Source organism: Chrysemys picta, chromosome 9, assembly GCF_011386835.1.
Source record: "Chrysemys picta bellii isolate R12L10 chromosome 9, ASM1138683v2, whole genome shotgun sequence".
In the NCBI taxonomy this organism is placed as follows: Eukaryota; Metazoa; Chordata; order Testudines; family Emydidae; genus Chrysemys; species Chrysemys picta.
In genome coordinates this window covers 155,400-178,358 of record NC_088799.1, presented here as the reverse complement: position 1 = coordinate 178,358, position 22,959 = coordinate 155,400, and the positions used below count along the sequence as shown (strand labels likewise).

General features: G+C 45.1%; 1 protein-coding gene across 3 annotated transcripts in view; it reads left to right on the top strand.

Moving 5' to 3' along the window:
- The first annotated feature begins 9,676 nt into the window (after positions 1-9,676).
- The window catches only part of MELTF (melanotransferrin), a 69,696-nt gene continuing 56,413 nt past the window's right edge, over positions 9,677-22,959 (top strand). For all 3 annotated transcript variants that reach the window (XR_002889908.3, XR_002889907.3, XM_024111932.3), the window contains exons 1-2: positions 9,677-9,949; positions 20,617-20,771. Coding sequence is in view for 1 of the 3 variants with exons in the window: in XM_024111932.3 (XP_023967700.2) it covers positions 9,904-9,949; positions 20,617-20,771 (201 nt within the window). In the remaining 2 variants the exon portion in view is untranslated. The remainder of the gene's footprint in view (positions 9,950-20,616; positions 20,772-22,959) is intronic.

Sequence of the window (22,959 nt, the reverse complement as noted above, 5' to 3'; positions counted from 1 at the left end):
TGATAGCAGAGCACGCACAGCTGGCAGCATGTGTTCAGGTGCCTGTCCCCCCACATTGCTCCGTCCTGCAGCTGCTCCTGGGACCCTCCTACTGTCTGTGCAGAGCTGAGGGGGGTTGAGGGAGGGAGCCGAGGGCAGGGTATCTCCCTCCCCCCACCCCTGTGCCCCATCTCCGCAGAGCAGAGAGGACAGCCTGGCTCAGGAGGACTCGGAGCTGCTGCGATCTGAATGGTGAGTGTCTGAGTGCCTTTTTTAAAGAGACAGTGCACTGTTTCTGAGATTTCTCCAGCAGCCAGCTCACACTGTCTGTCTGTCTGTCTGTCTGTCTGTCTCTCTCTCTCACACACACACACACACACACACACTCTCTCTCTCTCTCTCTCTCTCCCTCCCCATGTACCCCATCTCTGCAGAGTGGGGTAGGGGAGACAACAGGGCTCAGGACAGAGCAGGAGAGCTTTCAGTGAGTGTCTTAAAGAGATAGCATACGGTTTTCCCCAGCAGCCAGCACACACACAGTCTCTATCACACACACACAATGTCTTTTTCACACTCATACATACTTGTATTATTGTTGCTACGTCTTGGTACTTCCACACTGCACATATATTATCTGTAATTTTATTCTTTCAAAGTGTTATTTTAGTGTTTTGACTGGTCTATGAATTTCATAATTTTTATTTCTCTTACACTTAATTTTAATTCTTTGAGTAATGAGTTCTAAAATGCCTAACCTGTCCTGGCTAGAGTAATTATCCCTATGGCAACTTTTTAAAAATATATACTATATCTAGGTTTTTTGTTTCTACTCGTGGCACACATAGGCACATACCTCGGTGAACATAATAAAATTTATTCCACACATGGATGGAAAAAATTAGAGGGAACATTGGTGCTAATTGTGATCTATCCACCTACATATCATTGTTAGGAGTGCTGTTGTATCCTAATTATGAGTTCAACTGTAAAACAAAAATTGAAAGTAGATAAGATGTCACAATAACATCTGATAACAAATGATGGGGGAATGTAACAGGGTGCTGGCCAAAAGGCACTGACTCAGCCCCTGTTAGCTCAGAGCCTGCTAGCTCAGCTCCCAGTTAGGGGAAATGATTGGAGCTGGCAGGCTGTAGCTGATTAAAGCCCTAAAAGAGAAACACCTGGGAGCTTGATGGGGGAAGGCCTATAAAGCTAGCGGGAAGGAAGTAGGAGGGGAGGAACAGGAAAGTGAGGGCCTGTTGCTCCCAGCTAGCTGTAAGAGCAAGCTGTTCCCCAAGGGGCTACCTGCCTGATAGTTAACTGTATAAAGCTGTATATACGTGGTGGTGCTGGGAAAATACAAGGAAATAAAAGGGCACTGGTGTTTGAAAGAGTGGTCTCCCGCGAATTTGTGGAACGAGCAACGAAGGGCACGTCTACAGGGAAGTATGAAGGGACACAGACTGAATTAGTCCACACAAAAAGTCCTCCTGATATAACTCAAGGTTTGTGTTAAGATGATGTCTGATAAACAAGAAAAGTGTGGAATCAGAAATAAGTTGTACCAAAATTGATGTATCAGAAACGAGGGCTAAATTGATGAAAAAAATAACAAGGTGATGGGCTATTCCGCTCACCACTCTCTTTGTGGGTCCTTAAAAAAAAGAGACCTTAGGGCGAAAAATTGGTTACTGGAGTGAACTTCACCATCATGGCTACCTCCACAACCAGCTCCTGGGACTATGGGCCTTTGTCACCTGATCCTGAGAGATGTCCTGACCAGGTCAGAGAGAGGGACCCAGATGACATCATTACCACTACTGGCTCCAGCTGAATTCCAAACACCACCTAAGATGAAATGGGGACAGTCTTTAACAGCAGCAACATCATCAACTCCAGCCCATCTCAAATAACTCCTTGTCTTTTCTCCAAAAAACACTTATTGCCATGTTTGATGCCATCTAAGAAACTGTCAAACAAGGGTGGTTTTTTTTCCTTCTAAAAACTCTCTAGCTAAAGAAAAGGGAATGGGCGGGGGGGGGGGGGGGGGAGAGAGAGAATGTAAGCCTAATTCATTACTTTAACATCTCAAATGTTTTAACTGTTTTTATTTATTTATTTTTAATAAATGTTTAATGGTGCGTTTGCCATGGTGCTTAGCAGGCTGAAGTTTTTGTATACCAAACCCAGAAACTTCTTTGATACACTTTAATGTTGGACAATGACAGGTCATGTAAACACCTTTGTGCTGTATTTTAAAGAAGCCTTATTGAGGGTGCAGGAACAAACCATTCCGATGTGCAGAAAGAATAGCAAATATGGCAGGTGACCAGCTTGGCTTAACAGTGAAATCTTCGGTGAGCTTAAACTCAAAAAGAGAGCTTACAAGAAGTGGAAATTTGGACAGATGACTAGGGAGGAGTATAAAAATGTTGCTAAAGCATGCAGGGGTGTAATCCGGAAGGCCAAGGCACAATTGGAGTTGCAGCTAGCAAGGGATGTGAAGGGTAACAAGAAGAAGGTCAGGGAAAGTGTGGGACCCTTACTGAATGGGGGAGGCAACATAGTGACAGATGATGTGGAAAAAGCTGAAGTACTCAATGCTTTTTTGCTTCGGTCTTCACAGACAAGGTCAGCTCCCAGACTGCTGCACTGGGCTACACAGCATGGGAGGAGGTGAGCAGCAACTCAGTGGTGAAAGAATAGGTTAAGGACTATTTAGAAAAACTGGACATGCACAAGTCCATGGGGTCCAGATCTAATGCATCCAAGGGTGCTGAGGGAGTTGGCTGATGTGATTGCAGAGCCATTGGCCATTATCTTTGAAAATTCATGGCGATCGGGGGAGACCCCGGACAATTGGCAAAAGGCAAATATAGTGCCCATATTTTTAAAAGGGAAGAAAGAATCTGGGGGACGACAGACCGGTCAACCTCACTTCAGTATCCGGCAAAATCATGGAGCAGGTCCTCAAGGAATCCATTTTGAAGCACTTGGTGGAGAGGAAGGTGATGAGGAACAGTCAACCTGGATTCACCAAGGACAAGTCATGCCTGACCAACCTGATTGCCTTCTATGATGAGATAACTGACTCTGTGGATATGGGGAAAGTGATGGATGTGATCTATCTTGACTTTAGCAAAGCTTTTGATGCGGTCTCCCACAATATTCTTGCCAGAAAATTAGAGAAGTATGGATTGGATGAATGGACTGTAAGATTGTCAGACTCAATGGGTAGTGATCAATGGCTCAATGTCTAGTTGGCAGCCAGTATTAAGTGGAGTGCCCCAGGGTCAGTCCTGGCGCTGGTTTTGTTGAACATCTTTATTAATTATCTGGATGATGGGATGAATTGCACCCTCAGCAAGTTCGCAGATGACACTAAGCTGGGTGGAGAGGTAGATATGCTGGAGGGTAGGGATAGGGTCCAGAGTGACCTAGACAAATTGGAGGATTGGGCCAAAAGAAATTTGATGAGGTTCAACAAGGACAAGTGCAGAGTCATGCACTTAGGAAAGAAGAATCCCATGCACCGCTACAGGCTGGGGACAGACTGGCTAAGCAGCAGTTCTTCAGAAAAGGACCTGGGGATTACAGTGGATGAGAAGCTGGATATGAGTCAGCAGTATGCCCTTGTTGCCAAGAAGGCCAACGGCATATTGGGCTGTATTAGTAGTGAATGAGATACTTTCTATAATCATCCTGCAGAAGGGATATAATTCTCTACTAATTTTCTTACTCAAAATATTATAATTTGCTATTAAATTTCATGGGACACTTCCTCAGCACACCGTATGCCACGTATAGAGTGAACATAAGAACGGCCATACTGGGTCAGACCAAAGGTCCATCTAGCCCAGTATCCTGTCTACCGACAGTGGCCAATGCCAGGTGCCCCAGAGGGAGTGAACCTAACAGGTAATGATCAAGTGATCTCTCTCCTGCCATCCATCTCCACCCTCTGACAAACAGAGGCTAGGGACACCATTCCTTACCCATCCTGGCTAATAGCCATTAATGGACTTAACCTCCATGAATTTATCCAGTTCTCTTTTAAATGCTGTTATAGTCCTAGCCTTCACAACCTCCTTAGACAAGGAGTTCCACAAGTTGACTGTGCGCTGTGTGAAGAAGAACTTCCTTTTATTTGTTTTAAACCTGCTGCCCATTAATTTCATTTGGTGGCCCCCAGTTCTTGTATTATGGGAACACATAAATAACTTTTCCTTATTTACTTTCTCCACATCACTCATGATTTTATATTCCTCTATCATATCCCCCCTTAGTCTCCTCTTTTCCAAGCTGAAAAGTCCTAGCCTCTTTAATCTCTCCTCATATGGGACCCATTCCAAACCCCTAATCATGTTAGTTGCCCTTCTGTGAACCTTTTCTAATGCCAGTATATCTTTTTTGAGATGAGACCACATCTGTACGCAGTATTCAAGATGTGGGCGTACCATCGATTTATATAAGGGCAATAAGATATTCTCAGTCTTATTCTCTATCCCTTTTTAATGATTCCTAACATCCTGTTTGCTTTTTTCAGTGCCGCTGCACACTGCGTGGATGTCTTCAGAGAACTATCCATGATGACTCCAAGATCTTTTTCTTGATTCGTTGTAGCTAAATTAGCCCCCATCATATTGTATGTATAGTTGGGGTTATTTTTTCCAATGTGCATTACTTTACATTTATCCACATTAAATTTCATTTGCCATTTTGTTGCCCAATCACTTAGTTTTGTGAGATCTTTTTGAAGTTCTTCACAGTCTGCTTTGGTCTTAACTATCTTGAGCAGTTTAGTATCATCTGCAAACTTTGCAACTCACTTTTTACCCCTTTCTCCAGATCATTTATGAATAAGTTGAATAGGATTGGTCCTAGGACTGACCCTTGGGGAACACAACTAGTTACCCCTCTCCATTCTGAGAATTTACCATTTATTCCTACCCTTTGTTCCCTGTCTTTTAACCAGTTCTCAATCCATGAAAGGACTTTCCCTTTTATCCCATGACAACTTAATTTACGTAAGAGCCTTTGGTGAGGGACCTTGTCAAAGGCTTTCTGGAAATCTAAGTACACTATGTCCACTGGATCCCCCTTGTCCACATGTTTGTTGACCCCTTCGAAGAACTCTAATAGATTAGTAAGAAACGATTTCCATTTACAGAAACCATGTTGACTTTTGCACAACAATTTATGTTCTTCTATGTGTCTGACAATTTTATTCTTTACTATTGTTTCAATTAATTTGCCCGCTACTGATGTTAGACGTAGTGGTCTGTAATTGCCCGAATCACTTCTAGATCCCTTTTTAAATATTGGCGTTATATTAGCTATCTTCCAGTAATTGGGTACAGAAGCTGATTTAAAGGACAGATTACAAACCTTAGTTAATAGTTCTGCAACTTCACATTTGAGTTCTTTCAGAACTCTTGGGTGAATGCCATCTGGTCCCGGTGAGTTGTTACTGTTAAGTTTATCAATTAATTCCAAAATCTCCTCTAGTGACACTTCAATCTGTGACAATTCTTCAGATTTGTCACCTACAAAAGCCGGCCCAGGTTTGGGAATCTCCCTAACATCCTCAGCCGTGAAGATTGAAGCAAAGAATCCATTTAGTTTCTCCACAATGACTTTATTGTCTTTAAGCGCTCCTTTTGTATCTCGATCGTCCAGGGGCCCCACTGGTTGTTTAGCGGGCTTCCTGCTTCTAAAGTACTTAAAAAATATTTTGTTATTACCTTTTGAGTTTTTGGCTAGCCGTTCTTCAAACTCCTCTTTGGCTTTTCTTATTACATTTTTACAATTAGTTTGGCAGTGTTTATGCTCCTTTCTATTTACCTCACTAGGATTTGACTTCCACTTTTTAAAATATGCCGTTTTATCTCTCACTGCTTCTTTTACATGGTTGTTAAGCCACGGTGGCTCCTTTTTTAGTTCTTTTACTGTGTTTTTTTAATTTGGGGTATACATTTAAGTTGGGCCTCTATTATGGTGTATTTGAAAAGCATCCATGCAGCTTGCAGGGATTTCACTTTAGTCACTGTACCTTTTAATTTCTGTTTAACTAACCCCCTCATTTTTGCGTAGTTCCCCTTTTTGAAATTAAATGCCACAGTGCTGGGCTGTTGAGATGTTCTTCCCACCACAGGGATGTTAAATGTTGTTATATTATGGTCATTATTTTCAAGTGGTCCTCTTACAGTTACCTCTTGGACCAGCTCCTGCGCTCCAGTCAGGACTAAATTGAGAGTTGCCTCTCCCCTTGTGGGTTCCCGTACCAGCTGCTCCAAGAAGCAGTCATTTAAAGTATTGAGAAATTTTGTCTCTGCATTTCGTCCTGAGGTGACATGTTCCCAGTCAATATGGGGATAATTGAAATCCCCCACTGTTATTGAGTTCTTAATTTTGATAGCCTCTCTAATTTCCCTTAGCATTTCATCGTGACTATCACTGTCCTGGTCAGGTGGTTGATAATAGATCCCTAATGTTATATTCTTATTAGAGCATGAAATTACTATCCACAGAGATTCTATGGAACATGTGGATTCACTTAAGATTTTTACTTCATTTGATTCTACATTTTCTTTCACATATAAGTGCCACTCCCCGCCCCCACACGACCTGTTCTGTCCTTCAGATATATTTTGTACCCTGGAATGATTGTGTCCCATTGATTGTCCTCAGTCCACCAGGTTTCTGTGATGCCTATTATATCAATATCCTCCTTTAGCACAAGGCACTCTAGTTCACCCATCTTATTATTTAGACTTCTAGCATTTATGTACAAGCACTTTAAAAACTTGTCACTGTTTATTTGTCTGCCCTTACCCATCACTTATCATCATGGTAAAGTTTGCTTATTAGTTGTGTTTATTCTTAATAGGATTGTGTGAATTGTAACAACACTGGACTAGATTCACAAAGGGGTAGGCATCTAGAAAATCACTGGGATACACAAAGCTTGAGTTAGGCACTCTATACAATGAAGGGGGAGAGTTATTGCCTGAGAGTTGGATTCACAAAAGCCAGTATGCTAGGTGGCGCTCTACCTAACTCAGCCAATGGGAGCTGCTAAGGTGAGGATTGTGGCCTAAGGCCCATTCCCTCTCAGGCAGTTTGGCACCTAAGGTGGGGTTGCTCCATTTGCTTGTTAACCCCTTTCTTAGAGTTAGACACCTAGGCTGTTTTTGCAAGAAGCCTGGCAGAGGAGTAAGTTTTAGCCCAGTGGTTATGGTACTCACCTGGATGTGGGAGACCCCCAGTTCAAATCCCCTTCTGCCTGAGGTGTTGTTGGACGTCACCGGTCTGGTGCACTGTTCTGTCCAATGTTGATAACAGTCGGCTGCGAGCATGTGTTCCCTCTGTGTATCCCTCAGTATTATGTATATGAGAAGTAAAACAGAAATTTGAAGTAGTGACCCTACAAATGAGGCCTTTATATATAAATGTCTTGTAATTAGTTACTATACAGTACTGCCCATTTATGTTATAGGTTACCCTTTCTGCTGGTTGTCACCCTCTGGTAAACTTTGCTGGGCAGGAAACAGGAACTGCTAGTTTCTCTGTTCCATGGATTGCATTGCTCTGTGATACGCCAGTAGTTGACATAGATCCAGCTGTTGTTTATGGATGCCATCTTTCAGCTAACCTACTGAATGGACAGTAACCAATTTATCAAGTATTGCTGTATCAGGATTTAGTATTGGTATCCAGATTGTTTTGAATAACATGTGCCTCAGTTAGGTTGCAGTATCACTGACCCAAATTATGACTGGTACTAACAGGCAATTTGTTTACCCAATTTGTAGTTACTGTGCAACTTTTTTTTTACCACTTTGTTTTTTCCTTGTCTTCATGTTGTTTGCTGCCATTCATTTGTTAATTTATACCTGTGTGTTGGTTAAACAGTTTAGCAATGTTATGCACATTGTAAATGATATACAGCAATAATACAGTACTACAGCAATAATAGTTGCTTTTACACAATAGCCAAATTCTAATTAACTGACAATGATTTCTAGCTGATTGCCAACTTAATTGTTCATATATGGTAAATTGAAGTGTATTAGACCAGTCTCTTATTTATAAAGCACTTCATTTTTCTTGATGCTTGGGGGGTTTCTTCACTGTATACTGATATCATCTGGTGATTTTGGGGTGCGATATCTTCTGGTGTCTTTGGTCTGTGGGATGCAACCTTAAACAGCTAGTTAATTAACATAATAAAGTGTTTTGTTTGTTTTACATCTCTTCTTGTTTTCAGTAATCCAAATTTAATACACTGATGAATGTAGGTTTCAGAGTAGCAGCCGTGTTAGTCTGTATCCGCAAAAAGAACAGGAGTACTTGTGGCACCTTAGAGACTAACAAATTTATTAGAGCATAAGCTTTTGTGGGCTACAGCCCACTTCTTCAGATGCATATAGAATGGAACATATATTGAGGAGATATATACACACACATACAGAGAGCATGAACAGGTGGGAGTTGTCTTACCAACTCTGAGAGGCCAATGAAGTAAGAGAAAAAAAAACTTTTGAAGTGATAATCAAGATAGCCCAGTACAGACAGTTTGATAAGAAGTGTGAGAATACTTACAAGGGGAGATAGATTCAATGTTTGTAATGGCTCAGCCATTCCCAGTCCTTATTCAATCCTAAATTGATTGTATCTAGTTTGCATATCAATTCCAGCTCAGCAGTCTCTCGTTGGAGTCTGTTTTTGAAGCTTTTCTGTTGTAAAATAGCCACCCGCAGGTCTGTCATTGAATGACCAGACAGGTTAAAGTGTTCTCCCACTGGTTTTTGAGTATTTTGATTCCTGATGTCAGATTTGTGTCCATTAATTCTTTTGCATAGAGACTGTCCGGTTTGGCCAATGTTTATGGCAGAGGGGCATTGCTGGCACATGATGGCATATATCACATTGGTAGATGTGCAGGTGAACGAGCCCCTGATGGTGTGGCTGATGTGATTAGGTCCTATGATGATGTCACTGGAATAGATATGTGGACAGAGTTGGCATCGGGGTTTGTTACAAGGATAGGTTCCTGGGTCAGTGGTTTTGTTCAGTGATGTGTGGTTGCTGGTGAGTATTTGTATTTGCAACCGGACAAACTTACAATTAAAAACAAATGGTGCCAGAATTCTATTTATAACTATACAAAATAAGGCAAACAAAAATAAAAAATAAAGGGCAATCTTCTGGTTTGTGCATCACAGTGGGGCTTAGACATCTGGGTGCCTGGATGGAAGCAGCAGTGCACATGCACAGAAGCAAAACTTAGGCACCCAGGGAGCTTGAGTAGCTAGAGCTTTTGGCGGCAGCTTAGTGGGGGTTTTGTGAATCCCAGTGGGACCTGCTTCTGGCATTTAGGCACCGAAAGTGGCAGGTAGAAGTTCTTTTGTGACTCAAGCCCACTTGCCTGTGATAAGTGACAGGTCTATTGAGTGAAGGGCATAACTGCATCAATGTGCACTTCCTGATCTCCATGTGGAAAAAGCTTGATAGGAATATTAGCACCTGATCAAAACAAAACAAAACAAAAGTTCCTGAACACTTTATTTCACAATCTCACTCTACACCCACGATCAACATGTTATTACACATTTGACCCAGTAGGTGGTGCTTAAGCAATGACAGGTCATAATTTGCTCCAGCGTCCCAGGAATTTTGCATTTGTAGTTTGTTTCCTTTTCAAGACTGAAGTTAATATAAACGGATGCAGTTTTTTCCCTCTCCCTTTAGAATGGGTTGTGTGCTGGAGTAACAAAGAGTAATTGTTATGCAGCGTGAGGGTCTTGATTTCCAACAAGGAGTGGTCTGAAGAGGAGCAGACTGACCAGAATATACTATAAAAGCATTGATCGCTGGAATTCTGAAGGCTGGAGACGGAGCAGAGAACACGCAGACTTCATCATGAACTTCCAGGGCATATTTTATCATCTCTGCTTCTTTCACACTGGTAAGTGCCTGCTAATCTCGAGGGAAGAGTTCACTGGGCCACTTGGTACCTCTAGGGTTGACTAGTCTGTGAGATGATACAGCACAAAGGGAATTAAAATAATTTCAGAATCACTTTATTTCTGAAAGTGGGAGGGATATGGTGGGAAAACATGCAGCTGAGTTAGGAAGAAAAAATCATTTTGGTCCATCCCTCATTGGTATCAAATATTATACTTTGTCCACATTGAGTCTACTTCTTCCGTTGATCCCATGCTGTTTATTTTGGCTGGCTGTTTCGGATGGGACGTTGGACCCATCTGCTCTGCGTGGACATCACAGCTCCCCATGATGCATTTTTTGTAGGTGATTGCACTGTGGGAATTTGCTGTAATGTATTTTATGATTCCATTATGTGCCTTGGATTCCCTCTCTACTTTTCATTGCTACTCAGTGATTGCAGAAGCATTAAAAAGCTGCTCGAGGGGCAGAGCAGGAAACATGAGGTGTTGTGTCATGTAAGTGTGTGGAGTGGAATGAATGGGTTGTTAAAAAACTGGCTAAAATAGACCCATATCAGTGGAGGGACTGCAAAGACAATGGGAAACCCAAGGACTGAACAATTGATACGTATCCATGGAAATCTCTGCCAGGTGGAATATGTGAACTCCGCATGGGTCTGCAGGTGTTGGACAATGAACTGAAATGTGTCAGGTGGCTGGGATTAGAGTTGGCTTTTGGGAGAGAGACAGCAGTTCTCAGGTGGGACTGACAAAGAGGGAGAGGGCCAAAAATGGATTCCATGGTAGCTTGGCCGGATGGAATACTGGCTTGTCCAGAATTGACTATGTCTTAACCTTTATTACGCTATGCCAATAAATGCCAGTTGACTAATAATGCCAGTTGACTACTTTGTTTTAAAAAGGCTACCTGGTGTCACTGCCAATACTTGCTGAGATGTGTTGTTCCCTGAAGAGTGTAAAGACTCCTGGTCAGAGACTATCTCAGTTGGACTTGGTGGGCAGAGTTCATGGGTGTGAAGTAGGAGTGCTGGCACTGAGAGGCTCAGTTTCAGAGGTGTTGCACCTCATGACCTACCCTTAAGAACAAGTGGAATCTGGCACACTTTTCCTCCAAAGGTCTGTTTAAAAGCAGGGGCATAGCACAGATTCTGTGGATCCATGACATCCTAATATCCCCAACCTTTTCTGTTATGCACCATGTTTTGTGTTGCCTTTCCCTCTCCCCTGAGGTGACTGCATTTTTTATTATTATTTTTGTCACTGTAGTGCCTAGGAGCCCCAGTTGTGGACCAGGGCCATGTTGTGCTAGGTGCTGTACAAACACAGAACAAAAAGATAGTCCCTGCTCCAGAGAGCTTACAATCTAATTATAAAAAAAGAAATAGCAAAAGATGGCTACAGACAGAAGGTAGAGTACAAAGAGACTAAATAAACAAGACAGATACAGGGTGCTGGAAGGGGTAGAACACAAAGTGAACATAGGGTAGTGGCAAATGCCACGTTCATTCCACAAGTTTATTTTCTATTTTGAAGGAGTGGGTGAGTTTACTTAGGAGGGGATCAGCTGAAAGGGAGGGTGACGGGAGGGGGCAGGTGTGGAGTGAATTTGTGCTAAAGAGACTGGAGGGGAGATGGAGAGGTAGGGTTGGAGCAAACAGCCAATGAGCACAGGGCAGAGAGAGAGAGAAATGTCAACAGTTTTGCCTGGAATGTCCAGAGGTCCAAAGGTGCATTGACTGTTCTTATGACTCCTGGCTGGCTATCTCTAAAGCACTTTGAAATCCTTCAGAAAGAAAGATGCTCTGTTTATGTGTAAAATGATCTTGTTTTAGTCCTCTTTGAGTTGGCTCCTGTTGAAAGTCCCACAGAATATCAACAGCCCCAAACATTCTCCTGACACATGTGTAAGTTGCAGTATATTACACCACTACTGCACAACACTAGTACTGTTTTGTTGCTAAAGGAGGTAATTGGCTGTTTACCTGTCTGATGGTGAGACTATACTATCATAGGACCTAGAAATGTATTTCAAATGGAAGTTACTAACCCCCCCCCCCCCCATCTCATAGTTAGTGTACCTCTGCGGAAGACCAGAAAACTGAGTAAACTTGGGTTCAGAGACTAGCTTGCTGTTTTATTGCATGCTTGGCCAGCTGTAGCAGAGGACTCAAACCACAAATCATCTCCGTGTTCCTAGCCCAACCTCAAATGGGTTAACTCCCACTGGCAGACTAAAAGGCATCCTCTGTTACAAGTAGGCACCTGGCCAGATGCTGGGAGAAAAGCTGCAGTTTGGCAAGAGAGAAACTTCAGTTAAGCCCCCGTAAGCAGAGTGAGGAAGAAAGAGGTAGATTCATGCTATTTCATTACACATGCTAGAACAGGGGTGGCCAACCCGTGGCTCCGGAGCCACATGCGACTCTTCAGAGGTTAATATGCGGCTCCTTACACAGCCACTGATTCTGGGGCTGGAGCTATAGATGCTAACTTTCCAATGTGCTAGGGAGTGCTCACTGCTCTGCCCCAAGCCCTGCCCCCACTCCACCCCTTCCCCCAAGGCCCCTGCCCCTGAGCCTGCCATGCCCTCACTCCTCCCCACTCCCCCCATAGCCTCCTGCGCATATGAAACAGCTGATTGCGGTGGGAGGGGGGAGTAGGTGCTGATTGTTGGGGGATGCCGGCAGGGGAGAGGCACTGGGGGCCAGGGAGTGGATGTGGGGCTGCTGACATATTACTGTGGCTCTTTGGCAACGTACATTGGTAAATTCTGGCTCCTTCTCAGGCTCAGGTTGGCCACCCCCGTGCTAGAAGAATGTGGAGCTAGGCAGGGGCCATTTATCTTCATCTCACAAATTAATGAGAGTAAGAGGTGATCATACGCCTTGCCCAACGCAGCCTTATCTTCACCGACCCTTGTATTAGACACAGGAACATAGAGATTGGAGAATAGCACTTAGCCACACGTTCTGAGGCACTTATGAAAAATTTAAAATTAAATAGTTTTGCACATAAGAGAAAAAGTGGAGCCTTTGACCTAAGTTCCCCCTAAGCTCTGTGGCCGTGTGGCAGGCTATCAAGGGCTATGCAGGCAGGGAGAAGTGCCCCTCCCCTGGTCCAGCCCCACTGGAGCTGCCACAGCCAGGGAGAGGTGCCCCTTCCCTAGCCCAGCCAGAGCTGCCATGTCTGGAGAGACGTGTCCCTCTCCCCGGCCCAGCCCAGTCCTGCCGGAGCTGCCACAGCCAAGGAGAGGCACCGTTCCCCCGGCCCGGCCCAGCCCAGCCCTGCTGTGCTCTTCTAAGCACCTCTCCCCTGGCCCCGAGCTGCTGCAGCAAGAGAGGGCTGGGGAGAGTCCTCTCTCCCCGCCACAGGCCTGGGGCAGCCTGCACTCCAAGCCCCTCATCCCCGGCCCCACCAAGAGTCCTCACCCCCCTCGCACTCCAACCCCTCTGCCCCAGCCCTGATTTCTCTCCCACACCCTGAACCTCTTGGCCCCACCCCTGCCACACATCACCTCCATATTAGTGCACATAACAAAATTCATTCTGCACATGGACGTAAAAAATTAGAGGGAACACTGCCTTTGACTATGGGATTCTACAAGCTTCCAAAAGGAAGGAAAAAATTATTGTTAATTTGTAAATGGATTAATAAAGAATACAATGTGTATCCCTGTTCTCCCAAGGTCACCTGAGCTTTCATGAGCTGCCTGATCACCTAACACAAACCAAACTGTCCCGCCTTATGTTTTCTACTAAGGGTATGTCTACACTACGAAATTAGGTTGATTTTATAGAAGTGGATTTTATACAGTCGATTGTGTGTGTCCCCACTAAGTGCATTTAGTCGGCAGAGTGCATCCGAAGTACAAAGTACCGAGGCTAGCATCGAGTTTAGAGTGTTGCACTGTGGGTAGCTATCCCACAGTTCCCGCAGTCTCCGCCGCCCACTGGAATTCTGGGTTGAGCTCCCAATGCCTGATGGGGCAAAAACATTGTCGCGGGTGGTTTTGGGTACATGTCATCAGGTCCCGCTCCTTCTTTCCCTCCGTGAAAGCAACAGCAAACAATTGTTTCTCGCCTTTTTTCCTGGGTTACCCGTGCAGACGACATACCACGGCAAGCATGGACCCCGCTCAGCTCACCGTCACCATACGTCTCCTGGGTGCTGCTGGCAGACGCGGTACTGCATTGCTACACAGCAGCAGCTCCTGGCCTTCGCGGGAGCAGACGGTGCAGTACAACTGCTAGCCATCATCGTCGTCTCATGGGTGCTCCTGGCTGACCTCGGTGAGGTTGGTCAGGGGCGCCTGGGCAGACATAGGTGCTCCTGGCTGACCTCGGTGAGGTTGGTCAGGGGCGCCTGGACATAAATGGGAGTGACTCCAGGTCATTTTCTTCTTTAAGTTTCGTCTCATGGAGATTCAGTCCTGCCTGGAATATCATATGAGCTGGAGGCTTCTGCCTCAGGCTGCTCTCCTAGCCGGCAGCACTATGTGGTCGCACCTACCCCAGCCTGCCCCTTGCTCCAAAGGCTCATGAAGCCGGGATAGTAGTAAGGAGCAGTTCAACTATAGGCTGAACAAGTGCAGAATAGTGGTAGAATGTGCCTTTGGACGTTTAAAAGCTCGCTGGTGCTGTTTGCTGACTAGGCTATTTGCGATTAGAAGAGCACAGCAAGGCGCACTGTGCATCACAAAGACTTTGAAAACCAGTTTCATGACTGGTCAGGCTTCAGTGTGACAGTTGTGTGTGTTTATCCTTGATGCAAACCCGTCCCCTTTGTTGATTTTAATTCCCTGTAAGCCATGTCGTCAGTCGCCCCTCCTTCTGTGAGAGCAACAGCAGACAATCGTTTTACGCCTTTTTTCCGCACAGATGCCATACCACGGCAAGCATGCAGCCTGCTCAGCTCAGCCGCCGCTATTGTGTCCTGGGTGCTGCTAGCAGCAGACGGTGCAGTAGGACTGCAAACTGTCATCATCGAACGACTGCTTCTGCTGCCACTCTGCTCTCCTGCAGACGCCGTACCACGGCAAGCATGGAGCCTACTCAGATCACCACTGCAGTTATGAGCACTGTAAACACCACACGCATTATCCTGCAGTATATGAAGCACCAGAAACTTCAAAAGCAGGCGAGGAGGCGACGGTAGCGCAGTGATGAGAGTGATGAGGACATGGACACAGACTTCTCTCAAAGCATGGGCCCTGGCAATTTGGACATCATGGTGGTAATGGGGCAGGTTCGTGCCATGGAACGCCGATTCTGGGCCCAGGAAACAAGCACACACTGGTGGAACTGCATAGTGTTGCAGGTCTCGGATGATTCCCAGTGGCTGTGAAACTTTCGCATGTGTAAGGGCAGTTTCATGGAACTTTGTGACTTGCTTTCCCCTGCCCTGAAGCGCAAGAATACTAAGATGAGAGCAGCCCTCACAGTTCACAAGCGAGTGGCGATAGCCCTCTGGAAGCTTGCAACGCCAGACAGCTACCGGTCAGTCGGGAATCATTTTGGAGTGGGCAAAACTACTGTGGGGGCTGCTGTGATCCAAGTAGCCAATACAATCACTGACCTGCTGCTCTCAAGGGTAGTGACTCTGGGAAATGTGCTGGTTATAGTGGATGGCTTTGCTGCAATGGGATTCCCTAACTGTGGTGGGGCGATAGACGGAACGCATATCCCTATCTTGGGACTGGAACACCAAAGCAGCCAGTACATAAACCGCAAGGGGTACTTTTCAATGGTGCTGCAAGCACTGGTGGATCACAAGGGATGTTTCACCAACATCAACGTGGGATGGCTGGGAAAGGTACATGACGCTTGCATCTTTAGGAATTCTGGTCTGTGTGAACAGCTACGGCAAGGGACTTACTTTCCAGACCAGAAAATAACCGTTGGGGATGTTGAAATGCCTATAGTTATCCTTTAATGCCATGGCTTATGAAGCCATACGCAGGCAGTCTGGACAGTAGTCAGGAGCTGTTCAACTATAGGCTGAGCAAGTGCAGAATGGTGGTAGAATGTGCATTTGGACGTTTAAAAGTGCGCTGTTGCAGTTTACGGACTCATTATTACTGCTTGCTGTGTGCTCCACAATATCTGTGAGAGTAAGGGGGAGATGTTTATGGCAGGGTGGGAGGTTGAGGCAAATCACCTGGCTGCTGATTACGTGCAGCCAGACACCAGGGCGGTTAGAAGAGCACAACAGGGCGCGCTGCGCATCAGAGAAGCTTTGAAAACCAGGTCCATGACTGGCCAGGCTACAGTGTGAAAGTTGTTTGTTTCTCCTTGATGAAAACCCACCCCCTTGGGTAACTCTACTTTCCTGTAAGCCAACCGCCTTCCGCTCCCCCGTTTGATCACCGCTTGCAGAGGCAATAAAGTCATTGTTGTTTCAAATTCATGCATTCTTTATTAAATCATCACACAAATGGGGTGATAACTGCCAAGGTAGCCCAGGAGGGAAGAACTGGCTGGGGTGGTGGAGGAGGGAAGGACAAGGCCACACTGCACTTCAAAACTTATTAAATGCCAGCTTTATGTTGCTTGGGCAGTCCTCTGGGGTGGAGTGCTTGGAGGCCCCCCCACTGCGTGCTTGGGCGTCTGGGTGAGGAGGCAATGGAACTTGGGGAGGAGGGCAGTTGGTTACACAGGGGCTGCAGCGGTGGTCTGTGCTCCTGCTACCTTTCCTGCCCCTCAGCCATACGATGGAGCATATCCGTTTGATCCTCCAGTAGCCTCAGCATTGCTTCCTGCCTCCTCTCATCACGCTGACGCCACCTATCATCTTGCTCCCGCCACCTGTCCTCTTACGCATCCTTCCTGTCCTCGCGTTCATTTTGTGCTTTCCTGCACTCTGACATTGTCTGCCTCCACGCATTCTGCTTGGCTCTTTCAGTGTGGGAGGACTGCATGAGCTCAGAGAACATTTAATCGTGAGTGCGTTTTTTCACCTTCTAATCTTCGCTAGCCTCTGGGACGGAGATGATGGGGGAGCATTAAAAAATTTGCAGCTGCGGGAGGAAAAAAAGGGAGAGTAGTATTTAAAAAGACACATTTTAGAAAACAATGGGTAGACTCATTCATGGTGAACCAAGCTGTTAACATTACATAGCACATGTGCTTTCTTTACAAGGTCTCATTTTGCCTCTTATATTGAGGGTCTGCTGGTTTGGTGTGAGAGATCACACACGCAGGGCCGGCGGGCAACAGAATTCGACTTGCAGGCAGACATGGTAAACCACAGTCTTTTGGCTTCTTTAACCTTCATAACATGTGGGAATGGTTTCATACAGCAGTGCCCTCATTTCCCATACCAAGCACCCGTTGGGTTGGCCATTTAAAAGGAGGGGGCTGCGGTTTTCGGGTTAACATGCAGCACAAACCCAACTAATCCCCCCCCACACACACACACACACACACAATTCTCTGGGATGATCGCTTCACCCCTCCCCCCACCACATGGCTAACAGCAGGGATGATTTCTGTTCAGCCACAGGCAAACAGCCCAGCAGGAACGGCCACCTCTGAATGTCCCCTTAACAAAATTCCCCTGTTTCAACCAGGTGACCATGAATTATATCACTCTCCTGAGGATAACACAGAGATAAAGAACGGATGTTGCTTGAATGCCAGCAAACACCAGGACCATACGCTGCCATGCTTTGTTATGCAATTATTCCAGACTACGTGCTACTGGCCTGGGGTGCTAAAGTGTCCTACCATGGAGGATGGAATAAGGCTGCCCTCCCCAGAAACCTTTTGGAAAGGCTTTGGGAGTACATCCAGGAGAGCTTCATTGAGATGTTCCTGGAGGATTTCCGCTCCATCCCCATACACGTTAACAGACTTTTCCAGTAGCTGTACTGGCCGTGAATGCATCCCAAGTCTTCAGGGCAAATTAATCATTAAACACACTTGCTTTTAAACCATGTATTATATTTACAAAGGTACACTCACCAGAGGTCCCTTCTCCGCCTTCAAGGTCCGGGAGCCCGCCTTGGGTGGTTTGGGAGGGTACTGGCTCTAGGGTGATAAACAGTTCCTGGCTGTTGGGGAAAACGGTTTCTCCACTTGCTTGCTGTGCGCTATCTTCAACCTCCTCCTCTTCATCATCATCTTCCTCGTCCCCAAAATCCGCATCCCTGTTGCATGAGAATCCATTGATGGAGTCCACGCACAGGGGTGGGGTAGTTGTAGGGGCACCCCTTAGAATGGCATGCAGGTCATCATAGAAGCGGCATGTCTGGGGTGCTGACCCATAGCGGCCGTTTGCCTCTCTGGTTCTTTGGTAGGTTTGCCTGAGCTCCTTAAGTTTCATGCGGCACTGCTCTCGGTCCCTGTTATAGCCTCTGTTCTTCATGCCCTTGGAGATTTTTTCAAATATTTGGGCATTTCGTCTTTTGGAACTTCTGATAGCACGGATTCCTCTCCCCATACAGCGATCAGATCTAGTACTTCCCGTTCGGTCCATGCTGGAGCTCTTTTGCGATTCTGGGACTCCATGGTCATCTCTGCTGATGAGATCTGCATGGTCACCTCTGAGCTTGCCACACTGGCCAAACAGGAAATGAAATTCAAAAGTACGCAGGGCTTTTCCTGTCTACCTGGCCAGTGCATCGGAGTTGAGAGTGCTGTCCAGAGCAGTCACAATGGAGCACTCTGGGATAGCGCCCGTAGGCCAATACCGTCGAATTGCATCCACACTACCCCAAATTCGACCCAGCAGGGTAGATTTCAGCGCTAATCCCCTCATCAGGGAGGAGTACAGAAATCGATTGTAAGAGCCCTTTAAGTCGACAAAAATGGCTTCGTCGTATGGACGGGTGCAGGGTTAAATCGATCTAACGCTGCTAAATTCAACCTAAACTCGTAGTGTAGACGAGGGCTAAGACTTCTGTTCATTCCCTCTGAAGCACCTGGCATTGGCCATTGTCAGAAGACAGGCTACTGGGCTAGATGGACCATTGGTCTGACCCAGTATAGTCATTCTTATGTTCTTAGGGTCTCAGACCTCCTATAGCTTAATGGCCTCATGAGAAGCTTGCTTCTCTCTTCAGTAATGCATGTTGGTCTAAAAATTGGTTGAGAAATGTCAGGTTTCTGGGTCTTTTTTTCTAGTGACTTAAGTAAAATTACTGTCATCATTGCTTTTAGACTACTGACCTTAGTAGAGTTATTCCTGAGTTACGTGGTGTAGGTAAAATCAGGCTCTCTGTTTTAGTGACCGGTGTGGTGCAAAGCTTATGGCAAAAGTAAGGTTGTTTGATTGACAGCACCCAGAGTTTTTCAAATTGGAAAATGTGTCCTAGTCCCTGCCTGTTGAGTGCTGGTGGGATAGCCTCAACAAAGGCAGCAAAGTCTGATACAGGCTATCAACTGTACCGCCACTGTGAATGAGTACAAGCTAAATTAGGTTTGGAGAGAGGCTAAAAGGGAGGCGGCCTCAAGTAGCAAGCGGATGAGAGCAAACCCTGACCCGGGTCCATAAAAAGTCAAAATTGTAAAAGTGTATATTGAATTTTTGTTTGTGAATAAGGCACATAAGCCAGCTACATGTACAAAACCTGGTTGTAGTTATTCATTAGTTGATATGCTCGTTTGTATGTACAGTTACCCAATTTACATTTGCGAATATCTGTTTACCCAAACAACAGTGTTGCAGTTTTTGCAGGTACCGTTTAGATTGCCAGATCAGTTTCCTTCGTTGGTAACTGAAATCTACCATGTCTGACTTGTTCCCATGTATTTATTTGTATATCTCATTGAGTGACTGGGGTGAAGGCCTCTTATGGTGCAGTATCATGGGAGCAACTTTTCTCTTCTGCTCTCTTCCAATTCTTATGCCATGGTCTCTGAGCATCAGGGATTGTTTGTTTGTTTGTTTAAGCAGCTAAAGGGACTGGGCTTGACCCAAGCCAGTACATAGTGCTATGCTAGACTGGGACTTCTCTGTGGGAGCCATTTGCTACCCAGTGTAATTTTAAACAATTATTCCAGCTCTTAAGGTTGAGGATAAAACCTTCTGAATTTGCCCCAGATTCATAGTGATTCTACAGACAGATGGATGCAACAGCTCTCAGGCCAAATGCTTCATTCTAAATATTACCACTCTTGCTCTGTATGTAATTTAAATGGATGTTTTTGTACTTTCTTTTCTTCATGATAATAAAAAGTTACATAAACCCAAGACACCATGTCTTAAGTGACTGAATTTTACTGCTGATAATTTTCAATATCTCTAGCAGTTTCAGGTTAACAAATCGTAGAAGGTCCTCAGAGTAGGACTGTGCTAGCTACATCAAAGCTCAACTTCTTGCCACACAACTAAGGGAACTGTGGAGATTGAATAAATAAAATACACAGGAAACAAGGTTGTATCATTCTCATAGGTGTTGTGGATTCTTTGTATGTACTTATCTGCTTTGTTGTGCATGCAGCGCCTATATCAGCATGTGGCAATATGAGAGATGGACCCAATCCTGCTCCCATTTAAGTCAATGGCAAAACTCTCATTGATTTGAATGAAAACAGGAGTGGGCCCTAAGGCCATAGCTTTGAACAGGCCATGGATTTCTGTGGTCTGGCCATTCTGTAATCAGTATGCAGGGAGCGCAGTTATAAATCATTGTTTGATAATAGAGATTTTCTGTGGTGCTTTGTTTCAGCTCTGAGCCTGCAGCATGTGAGGTGGTGCACTATCTCTGAGCAAGAACAGGCCAAGTGTAATGACATGAGCGCAGCCTTCATTGATGCCAACATCCTTCCCAATGTATTGTGTGTTAGAGGCGGCTCAGCCATTAACTGCACCCATATGATCAAGGTGAGTTTGAAGTCATTACATTAGTGTCAATATAGCTTCTTGCTATGCCTTATTGGGCCACTTCACCTTGCATGGTCCCTTAGAATATGTACTAAGTACTTATGCTACATGAGCTGTTCAACCTTGTATTTAGCTGTGACTGGGTACCTTTCCCAGACCTGAAGAAGAGCTCTGTGTAGCTCGAAAGCTTCTCTCTCTCATTAACAGAAGTTGGTCCACTAAAAGCTATTATCTCACCCACCTGGTCTTTCTTTACTGGAAGATAAGCAACAGAGGGAAAACAGTTGTTCCAGTCACTAAAGTAGACTGTTCTGCATTGAGTTTCTGATAAAATCAGGCAGATGAGTATTCTTGTACAGGTGTTTATACTTTTAAAGATCCCCTGCCTTGGGAGTTTATTTATAAATTTATTTATTTTTGCATTCAGTAGATAAGACTGTTTGAGGTTTCAAACAAAAGATGGTCTTGTCTTTTCTGTTCAGCCAGATACTTTGTGATCCAGTCACTGGGGTTATGAACAAGAGCCTTAAATCTTCCCTTTAAAAGAAAGATCCTCTAATTCAGGCAATTGTATAACACCCTCCTTGGAAGGTAGTTGTGGAGGGGTAGTGGAGAGTCATGGGCAAGTGCTTAGAACCACAGGATTGGAAATTAGGAAATGTTTAATTCTGGCATAGACTCCCTCTGTGGCCACAGACATGTCACTTAACCTCTCTGCCTCAGCATCCTTATTTGTAAAACCAGGGCTGCCCAGAGATTCAGGGGGCCTGGGGCAAAGCAATTTTGGGGGGCCCTTCCATAAAAAAAGTTGCAATACTACAGAATACTATATTCTCGTGGGGGCCCCGGGGCCTGGGACAAATTGCCCCACTTGCCCCCCCCCCCCCCCCCGGATGGCCCTGTGTAAAACAGGGATAATTCTAACTACTTACCGCATAGGGTTGCTGTGAGATTTAACTAGAGGGTTGTAATCTTTGTTGCTTCTGTCAGCAGAGCTCATTGTGCACAACATGGACTCCTTGCATCCTTCCATTCTCCCCCCAAGCTCTGTGTGTGCTACCTTCCCACCCCCCTCCATTTCAGGGACAATGCCATCAAGTTGAGTCTAGTGTCTTGCTTCACTTGGCCAATTAATAAATATGTGTAAAGCACTTGGAACAGATTAAGTGCTGGAGAAGAGCTAAGTGTTTATTAATACCCTACAGTACATGTATGACACAAACAGCAAAAAGGCTTGGTAGGCAGCATTAATGGGGGTTAGTCCAAAGGGCTTGGTCATATTGCTCAGCCTCAGTGAAACAGATAATACTTCATTCACATACATTATTTGTGACCTTGGGAGGGAACAGGTCATTTCTGTGCCCCATCTGCAGAAGGGGGATAATTATACTTCCTTACCACATAGTGAGGCTTAATTAATACATGCTTATAAAATGTTTTGATATCCTCAGGTGCAAGCTGCTAAATAAATGCAAAATATTAATACTCAACTAAATCTTGAAGCCTACTCAAATTTTACTAAAGCCATACTCAAATTCCTGGGGCTGACTAAAATTGAAACAAGAACCTTGGGATTTGATCTTATAAAAATAGAAGACACTTTACCCAGCAATAAAATGCAGCTGCTTCTGTGATGCAAGGGGGAAAGAATGCAAGATCTAACTCGTGCTGAATGTAATAATCCAAGTGGATCCCGATCAGCACATGCCCAGGTAAAAGATTCTGTCATGGAATTTCTAGGAGATTTTGTTGCAGACGGATAAACACAAACCACACTGGTCCAGCAATTCCTTTACACTTCCAACACAAAGGCTACAACAACCACGATCCTTCTCAGCTCAGACTGAGAGTATCAGGTTCTGTGTTGCTATGCAGAAAACCTCTTCATGGCATTCGTTATCTCCACTTATCTGGAGCAACAATAAATCACAGTAATGGCAGAGCTGTGACACTGTAGTATCTGATAGAGAAGGGATTTAGGAAGCAGACTACCCTAGGTTTATACACTGAGATGTAAAGTTTCCACAAATTAAGCTCAGCAGATCTAATTCTCTTGGGGTGGGAGTCACAAGGGGGATTTAGGCATCTGACTGCCATGTGACAGGGTCAGCCACCTCCCAAGCACCTCCTTGGGGTCAGCGGTGGCTCTGCAGCACTGTGCCTCAATTTCTCTGGACTCCTTAATAAA